The sequence below is a fragment of the Pempheris klunzingeri genome, chromosome 3, assembly GCF_042242105.1.
Source record: "Pempheris klunzingeri isolate RE-2024b chromosome 3, fPemKlu1.hap1, whole genome shotgun sequence".
Classification (NCBI taxonomy): Eukaryota; Metazoa; Chordata; class Actinopteri; order Acropomatiformes; family Pempheridae; genus Pempheris; species Pempheris klunzingeri.
The window spans coordinates 25,246,094-25,256,013 of record NC_092014.1 but is presented as its reverse complement, the minus strand read 5'-3'; the positions used below and the strand labels follow the sequence as shown (position 1 = coordinate 25,256,013).

Sequence of the window (9,920 nt, the reverse complement as noted above, 5' to 3'; positions counted from 1 at the left end):
CTGCGCTCCGCCGCGGACTCTACGAACACGTTTTTATCCCTCCATCTCCTGAGTTTACAGCGGCCAGTAATCAATGGAGTCCTCCCTGGAGTTTTCCAACTCTGTGGGCAGCGTGTCCTCGCTGCTGACTCGCTGCAGGACCTTTAAGGTGCTGGTGATCGGGGACTCCGGTGTGGGGAAGACCTGCCTCACACACCGCCTCTGCGCAGGAGCGTTCCCCAGCGGAGTGGAGGCCACCATCGGGGTGGACTTCAGGGAAAGACAGCTGGATGTCGGCGGAGAGAAGCTCAAGGTAACCGGTGATGGTGAATAAAAGCAGGTTTACGTGGCGCGGAGCTGCTTTTACGCACAGGGGGGGGGCACTTCTTAAGTGACTGACTGCTAATGAGAGGCGTCGGCTTGATAGGCTTCATTTAAGCACTTGTAGTTTTCACAGTGAAGTTATTGGCCCAGTTAAACTAAATAATCAGTTGGGACAAAGCAATCAGAGAGGATGCGCGTGAAACGGGCCCCAATGTTCCTCCAAGTTATTTAAACCCGACTTGTTCATGTTTCATACTGCATGTTTATCTCTCCACACTCTGAGAGGCTCCTTTCATCCGTTTCTACACTGCAGAGGTTCTGCTGAGCCTCAGTCTGTCCCAGACTGACAGAACAAAAGCAGCCTGAACACCACTGAGTAGATCAGTTAGCTGTTACACCTCATTCCTCTCATGGCTGGTCCTGCAGTTGTGCTGTGATCTTAATTCGATGGCTCTGTTTTAAAGAAGTGTGTGTGTGTGTGTGTGTGTGTGTGTGTGTGTGTGTGTGTGTGTGTGTGTGTGTGTGTGTGTGTGTGCCAGTGTTTTGAAACTGCCACATGACAGAGGAAATGTCTGTCTGTCATTGACAGTCACATGACAAATGAATTTCCCCAATGCGGGATCAATAAATCTAATCTTATCTTTATCTTATCTAAGTAAGTCCTCAAGGGCTGAGTAATAAGATGATCTTGCATCTGACGATTTTATCTTCAAATGTGTGTGTTCAGCGTTGGTGTGACTCGTCCTTCAGTGCACAGACCTAATGATTAGGTGTGTGTTCATGCAGGACGAGCCCCTCTTCTATCAGTCACATGGTTTATCAGTGATTTTACAGTCAGGGCTCACTGGTGTGTTTGAAGGAGACTATGAGGATGCCCAGCAGAAAGATTTGACTTCTTAAACATCTGAACAGCTTCTTATTTCTTGTCTTTGTTCCCTCTCCGTGATGACTCATTGCATGTCTCTGTGCATGTTTGCCTGTTTTTCAGGCTGCTTTGGGCTATTTCAACACATGATTTCCTCTCATGCATTTCCCCTTTCTTGACCACCTCCTCCTCCTCCTCCTCCTCCTCATGTCAGCCATTCAGAAGAGCCTATATGTTCACCTCTCATCTTCTCCCTTCGCCCCACCCCCCACCCACCCAGCTCCAGCTGTGGGACACGGCAGGACAGGAACGTTTCCGCAAGTCCATGGTGCAACACTACTATCGTAATGTCCACGCTGTGCTCTTCATATATGATGTCACCTGTCCTGCCAGCTTTGGAGGCCTGACCTCCTGGATAGAAGAGTGCAGGCAGAACTCTGTGGGACAGGAAATCCCCAGGTAACCACGGCAGCTCTCTGAGTGAACTGTGACTCTTGAATTGACTTATGTCATAATTAATAATCTGTCCCTCTCCCAGGTTCCTGGTGGGTAACAAGAGTGACCTCCGTGACCTCTGCAGGGCTGACAGCCAGGTGAGCCAGGAGCAGGCCATGAGCTTTGCCAAAGCCCACAGCATGATGTTTTTGGAAACATCTGCCAAGAGCCCGCCAAACAAATGTGTTAGCAGTCGGCGAGGTGACAGGGAAGTGGTGTACCAGCATGATAACGCTGAGGATATTGTTATGGCTGTTGGTGCTAAACTGAAGAGGCAGAAGAAACCTTCAGCAGCAACTGGCCCGTCCTACAGCGGGACCTTCAAAGTCCTGAACAAGAAGAAACCAGAGAAAGACCTGTGGACCTGCTGCTGAGAGACTGGGAACTGTTGTGTGTGTGTGTGTGTGTGTGTGTGTGTGTGTGTGTGTGTGTGTGTGTGTGTGTGTGTGTGTGTGTGTGTGTGTGTGCGTGTGTGTGTGTGTGGACCATAATGTGCATGTTTTTGACCAAAGACAAACATCAAAAATGCAAAATGTTTACATCTGAAGTACTTCCATGCAAAGCTTTAATCTTTATACTCTGCTTTAGATATGTGAGATGTCCTGCTAACTTCTGAGCAGTGCCTGTGTTTCTGTTCAGCATGTGAGGTCTCGGTGGGAACAAACATGGCTGTGCTCACAGTATTCAGGCTGCGATCCTGACAAACGGAGGCGCAGTATGGATCACATCTCAGAAGAGTTCTGTGGACACAGAGTTGGTGATATCAGAACTGAACATACTGTGCATCACATATGTAGCTATGTAGCTCTACAGCTGTTAGATTTGGACGAATTATCTTGGAAGACGGACTTTGGCTCACATGAGGCATCTATGTTTGTTTGGCTCACAGGCACAACACATTAATTAGTCCCATGAAGTGAAGAATCTGTTTTCCACTTGGAGGTGACAGCAACTCCCATCTGATATGAACGTTATTGAGTGAAGTTGAATTGGAGCTGTGTCATGTGGACGCTGTCATGATGGAAAAGGTCTAACTGTGGCAGCCCCAGTGGGAACAGGAGACAACAAATCACAACTCCCCTCTCCAGCAAGTCCAGCGTAGGGAGAAAGATGGGCACTAAATACACAGTGTCAGTCTTTACCTGCATTGTCTCATTGCTTTAGAAACAAACGTTTAAAGACATTAGAATCAGTCCTGGTCCTGACCCTGGTCCTGGTCCTAACCCTGGTCCTGACCCTGGTCCTGACCCTGGTCCTGGTCCTAACCCTGGTCCTGACCCTGGCTCTTACGCCCTGCCCCTCTGGTCTTGGGGCCCCTGACCTGCATTTTAGATGTTCCCCTGATTTAAATGAATGGATCATCAGTCTTCCACTAAAACCTGACCCATCGACCCATTCATTTGGTCCCCAAGACCAGGGTTGACAAACTCTGATCTCAATAATGTAAAGTATGGAGTGCAAGATAAGTCATCACAAGTAGTTCAGCAGGAAAAAAACTGTCTGTGAGAGTTCTCCGTCACAGGATTGTCTCCAAAGGGACAAGACATCAGCACAGTCATGCAGCAGTCTCATGCGTGAATAACGTGGGTGTGGGAGAGCATCATGTGTTGTGATTGTATGTCCAATGGATGATTCACAGGTGGTCACAAGATGGATCAGAGCTCCTCTGCTCGGCATTCTGTTGGAAGCACGGCAGCCTGCTGTGTGTATGCACATGCAAGTGTCACACTGGTGCAACATTCAACAGCCAAACGGTGGATGACTCAGGACAGACAATGACTGCAGAGGAGATAGCATTTTATTGCACTGTACCTGCGAGGAGGGGGCGTGTCTCTGTTCTGTTCACTGCAGACATCATTGTGTTGTCACTTTGTAACTGATCTGATTGTGTGACTATAGAAAAGTACAATAAATTAACATTCCACCAATTTTAGACATATATGAAAACAGCTCTGTGTCTTCAGCGGAGATCATTATCCCTGATGATGGCACAGAGATATCAGGTTTAGTTTCAGTTTGCAGTGCAAAACTAAATCTGTGGAGTAAGCATGAGATGACTTTTACTTGAGATATGTAACCTCTGAAGAAAGAAATAACTTGTTCTTCCTTTTACTAATGAAAAATTAAATTCATGAGCATTAAAAGGTCCCCTCTCTCAGTTCAGTCCACTCTGGACTACTGTGCGCTACTGTGCAGCTGACAGTTGTGTAAGATGGCTGACTGCTGTCTCCTTGTGCCGCTGCTACACTGACAGGTCTGAGCATTAACACCATCCAGTAACCGCTAAAGTTACACAGGCTTGCTTTAAGATGAATTAATGTATGCAGTGTAACACAGTCCATGTATTGACCTCTGTTGGTACTTGGTAGCATCCCTGCCTGTTTTATTACTGGGTCAGAAATGGTGACTGGCCCAGCTACAGTCACCTAAACCACAGGAGCAGTCTGTCTCTTGTTCCCAAACCCTTTACATACAGCCTGTGCTCCCGCTCTCTCTCGAGCTCCATCTAGCTTTGGCTAGGGCTCAGCCAATCAGAGCCATGCATGATACAGGCCCACAATAGCTTGGAGACATTATGCAACCACAATTCACTGTCTCTTCCCATGAAACCACCTGGGACTGTAATCCACATGAAAGCAGCGTGAGGGATGTCTGATCCTCCATATAGAGGCGACATGATCTCATCTGATTGTCAGAGGGATCTTAAGGTGCCAAATACTGAAAAACTCCCAGAAATATTCTAATGTCATTATTAAGCTGCAAGCAGCGCTGAATGGGCCCTCGCCCCCTGAGCGCGTTGAGGCGTGCTGCCAGCCGCGATGTGCGCTGCTAGAGGTCAGTCGACCAATCAGAATTTTTCTGACGGCCAGACACTGCCTGTATGGAAATGAGACGAATATCATTTCATGTGTCCACAATCTGGCACTGGAGAAAACACACATCGTGTATATCATGTTGCTGTGCATCATGTGGAGACTACAGGATAGAAGTTTCTTTGTCACACGAGGCTGACATCCTGGTGTCAGTAGCTGTTGTTGTGACTCCGTGTGGCCATGTACTGCAGATGTCTGTTCAGCGTTGACTCTTATCCAGCATGACAAATTAGGGGAAGAATTAGTGAATCAGTGATTTTACACACAAAACACATGTAATTCATAGAAGAAATGTGTTCCGTGATCATAATACTCATGGTAGCAGCTATATAGATTACTCTGTGCTATGTTATGGGAATTGGGCATCAGCAGAATAAATCAATCAATCAATCAATCAATCTTTATTTATATAGCGCCAAATCACAACAGCGTTATCTGAAGACGCTTTACATAAAGAGCAGGTCTAGACCAAACTCTTTAATTAAGAGAGAGACCCAACGATTCAGGGATTCAACATTAAGGATTCAAGAATCCCCACATGAGCAGCATCAGATATTATATTAGGAAACAGTGGCAGGAAGAACTCCCCTTTAACAGGAAGAAACCTGGAACAGACCCAGGCTCAGAGGGGGGGGGGGCTTTCTGTCAGGGTCTGTGTTGGGTGGAGGTTGGACAGAGAGAGAGAGAGAGAGAGAGAGAGAGAGAGAGAGACAACACAAACAGCAACCAACGTACTAACAGTGACTATAGCACTGACAATAGGAGTGTGACTAAAAGATTAGCAGTATGATATTATTGAAAAACATGACGAGTGGTTGACAATCCGCAGCAGTGATTCATGAAGCAGAGAACCACATCAGCAGGACCAGGACCAGGATCCACAGGAACCTGAGAGATGAGAAAGCACAGAAAGGCCCCCCGGGGAAGATAGCAAGTTAGAGGCAAAAAAGGTTTTTAACGGGCATTTGTGAGGCTGTACAGCTTCTTCAGAATCTATTAGCATGGCAGCACTGTCCTCTTCTGGCCGATGAAATAAGTGCAGAATAAACATACTGCCGTTACGAGCAGACTGTGGGTACGGGTATGTGTGGGTGAAACATATTGCAGGGGCAGTTTCATTGAAATTTGGAGGGGGCGTTGTCAAGCACGTTGACACATCAAAAAGAGTAAGAAGCACATCAGATTACACATTTTAACACCTGTGGTGTGGGTGTTACATATGGTGAGGTTTCAAGCATGATGAGCACCTTACAAATTGCTTCCTGGGTCATGGCAAATAATGACTTACAGGTGGGCGGAGCTAATGACAGCCTGTTAGAAATTATGCAAAGAATGTTTCATGAATATCAGAACTTCAAATCGGAGTTACAACAACTTCTATTTCAACGTTTGGCCTAAACCTCAGCACCATGCTCCATCAAAGGGCATTTCATGAAATTTCAAAATTTGGCAACTTTGGTTTCGCAAAGTTGTTGTTGGTATCAGGTCCCTGGTTCTAAGTCGCTTAAGTTAATTCTATTGGGCAAGTTTGATTTTGAACAACATCTGTGCTTGGCTTCAATTTGCCAAAAATGCAGCTTATTTGGAGAATGCTAATTAATTAAAGCTGCAAGCAGCATTGAAGGGCCCCCACACATGAGGGCGTCAGGGGGCGTCAGCTGCTGCTGGAGTTCGGCCGACATGACCTGAATTTTTGTGACCACTGCAACGATGAACATCACGTGTATCACATGTAAGTTTTATGTAAATCTCACATGAGACTGACATCCTGATGTCTGTTAGGCCTTGACTCTTGTCCAGCACAGAACACGTGCTCAGATATTATGATACTCATGGTTATACAATATCAATAGCAGGTATAGAGAAGATTACACTGTGCCATGATGTGCAGAGAGAAGAATGCTTTAATGGACATTTCCAAAGAGGTTTATACATTAGAAAGGCAGCACTGCTCTCTGGTGGCAGATGGAATAAGCTCAGAATAAATGTAGTGCTGTTATAAGCAGAATGCATTTTATTTTGACTTCCCACCATCACACTGAAACAAAAGTCAGGGCAGCATGGTGAAGGATTTAAAGGCATGGAGCCTATTTTCAGACACTTCATTCAAAATAGTGATCTTCCTGTTGGGTTTAGGACATGGCTCCAAGAGGCTTTTTTTAGGTCTTTGAATTTCAAACATGTAGGTCTTACGTTGGGTGGGGGCTGCGTCGTTGAAATTCTGTGGGAGGGTGCTGTTGAGCTGTTTTGACAAATCCAAACCCAACACCTGAATCAGATCAAACATTTTAGGCCTCCTGATGTGTGCATCAAAGTTGGTGAAGTTTAATCAAGCCTGGCCATTTAATCTCCCGCTTCATGGCGAACAAGGCGTCACTTCAGAAGTTATCAGCATCCACGGCTTGGGAATATTTTCACCAAATTTGAGGTAGCTGTGGTTAATATGCTGGGAGGGAGACGTCAGAGAATACAATTTATCATTTCCTCCCGCCGCTAGGTGGCGCTATGACCATGATTCAAATGTAGCCTGTCCATGTCTTCAGATGACTGTCATCAAGCTCATGACATTAGGTAAAGAGGGTACCCTGTGTAGTCATCGCAGTTCGAAATGTTATGGCAAAGAACTGAAAACTGTTGCGCCACCACACCCTCTGACGAAAAAGCTTCATCAAGGTCTTCATCAATGACCGTATAGTATATACTATATAGTACATAGTACATAGTATATAATATATAGTACATAGTATATAGTACATAGTACATAAGATAAGATAAGCCTTTATTGTCTGTTCAAGTGACAGAAATTCATCTTTGACGGGCTCCAAAAATAGATAAAAACACACAACACACAGTACAAAGACAAACATTATGTGATATATGACAGTGCAGTGTGTGTGGGCGGGACTTGTTATTTCAAACTGTTGAGGGTGGCGATGGCAGTGCGAATAAAAGATTTTTTGTATGTCCTTTTCCACAAGTGGGACCTTATAGCGACGACCTGATGGTAACAGTTGGAAAGATTGGTGCAGAGGGTGGGTGGGGTCCTGTGTGATAGTGGTGGCTTTCCTGGTAACTGCCTGGGTGTAAAGTTCTGTGAGGGGGGTCTGGGGGGATCCAATTATTTTCCCAGCCTGTTTTGTAGCCTGTGGTTGTGAGTGAATTGTACCAGGATACTATGTTGAAAGTGAGTACAGATTCTATCAGTGATTTGTAAACCATGATCAGAATGTTTGTATTGATGTTGAAGGACCGGAGCTTTCTCAGCAGGTGGAAGCGCTGCTGAGCTTTTCTGTAGATGGAGTCCGTATGTGTGATAAGGCTGTGTCAATCTCAGTCCCCAGGTATTTGAATGACACAACCTGTTCCATCAGCTGGCCATTCATGTTGAGGGGCTGAAACAGTGGAGACTGTTTTGAGTCCACTGTTCCTCTGCTCCCACAGCACAGTTCTTTAGTTTTATCAGTGTTTATCAGAGCTTTCCTTAAAACTGCTGATCAGGATGTTGACTGCCTGGTGGTAGTCAGACAGTGTATTGCTGTCTTTCATATGGGCCACTAAAGCCATATCGTCGGCATATTTAAAAAGGGTAATTCCTTCACTGCTGCAGAAAATGTTGTTGTATAGATAGAGAAGAGGATAGGAGATAAAACACAGCCTTGGGGGAGCCCAGTCTTTAAAAACAGTTTGTTAGATTTAAAACCGTTGACCAGAACTTGCTGTGGCCGGTCCTGCAAGAAGCTCTTAGTCCATAAAACCAATGCAGGATGAATCTAAAGCTCCACAAGCTGGTGCAATAAAATTTCGTCTTAACAGTGTTAAAAGTTGAGGAGAAGTCCATAAATAAAATCCTGGTGTGGGGATGTGCCGAGTCCAGCTGCTTGCCCACCCTGTCCAACAGAGTCAGGCATGCATCCTCCACTCCCCGTTTGGCCTTATAGGCAAACTGGAGAGGATCCAGTGTCTCTGCCACCATGCTGGAGAGGTGGGCGCACACGACTCTTTCCATATTTGCATAGTATGGATGTTAAGGCCACAGGTCTAAAGTCATTGAGCTCCTTGGTGTGTAACTTGTTTGGGACTGGAATGATGGTGGATTCCTTCCATTGGTGAGGTACACAGCCAGAGTCCAAGAGTTGCTGGAAGAGCGTGGTGAAAACCCCACTTAACTGAGTGGAACCGTTTTTAAGCACCCTGCCTCTGAGCTTATCAGGGCCAGAGGCTTTATGTGGGTTCACTCTGCTAAGGATGGAGGTCACCAGCTTTTCATCTCTGGTGAGGGCCTTGTGGGACCTGCTCAGGCTGGGGACGGTTCCACTGGTTGATGTATTGAACCTGTTGAAGAAGATGTTGAGCTGCTCTGCAAAAGAGGGGGGGTTCTGACAGCTAATCACTGCAGGTTTGGGGGCTCTTCCCATCATGATGTTCAACCCCTGCCATGCCTCCTTTGCATTTCCGGGTATTAGTTTTTGTTCCACTTTTTCTTTATAGTGGACTTTGGCCATTTTGGCCTTCCTTCTACATACTACATAGTATGTAGTATAATGAAGTGGATGTGGTCATTCCTCTTGGTTGTGGACGTCACAGAGTAAATCATGTATTGCCACTAGGAGGCGCTCTGAGTGTCTGTTTACGGCGGGTCTCTGATCAAACATCATACGTTTGGGCACATTTGATCATCTACAGCCGAGTTATGACCCACTTCCTGTCTGATGGCCAAACTTCCTCATTGGAGGCCTCACCATTAATGCTGATCCTGTGTGGGCGGACCTTTGATAACGTGACATCATCAGGATGCTCAGCTACACGGTTGCCAAGTGTGAGGTGTATTAGATGTTAGTGGCCCCTAAAAATGGCCCAAAATGTGATATATAATGCAAATTAGCAAGCTACCTGTACGGTAAGGCCCCACGAGACTCTTTTAAGTCTGGAAGTGATACACGTGCTCACCAAATGTAGTCTTTCAGGGGGACAGTACTCTCCCCCTTCCTCCTCACCCTGTACACCTCAGACTCTGGGAGCTGTCACCTCCAAAAGTTCAGTGTTCAGTTCATCGTAGGGGCTGTGACTGGTGTGAGCTAAACCATCTTCAGCTCAACACCAGCAAGACAAAGGAGATTGATTTCCACTGGCTGATGTTAACACACTGAGAATGTGCAATAATCACTTATTTATTTTCAGCTCACCTTGCTCATATTACTGTATTTTTCTTTTTTGTAGTAATGTCCTCTTGTTTTAAAGGGGTACATAGTGTAGATATGAATTATTGTTATTCATATTGTTATTACCAGTACCAGCCAAGCATTGGGGTCAAGGATGCCGTCATCTTCCTCATGCAGAGATCACTGTCTCACCTGGAGGGATCCGGAAGCACTGTGAGGATCATG

At 45.8% G+C, this 9,920-nt stretch overlaps 1 protein-coding gene across 1 annotated transcript; it reads left to right on the top strand.

The window, feature by feature from the left end:
• The first annotated feature begins 73 nt into the window (after positions 1–73).
• Positions 74–2,109, top strand: LOC139199319 (ras-related protein Rab-33B-like). The gene is made up of 3 exons (XM_070828367.1): positions 74–292; positions 1,449–1,627; positions 1,707–2,109. The coding sequence occupies exons 1-3, from the start codon at positions 74–76 to the stop codon at positions 2,035–2,037; spliced, it is 729 nt and encodes a 242-aa protein (XP_070684468.1). The 3' UTR covers positions 2,038–2,109.
• The last annotated feature ends 7,811 nt before the right edge of the window (positions 2,110–9,920 follow it).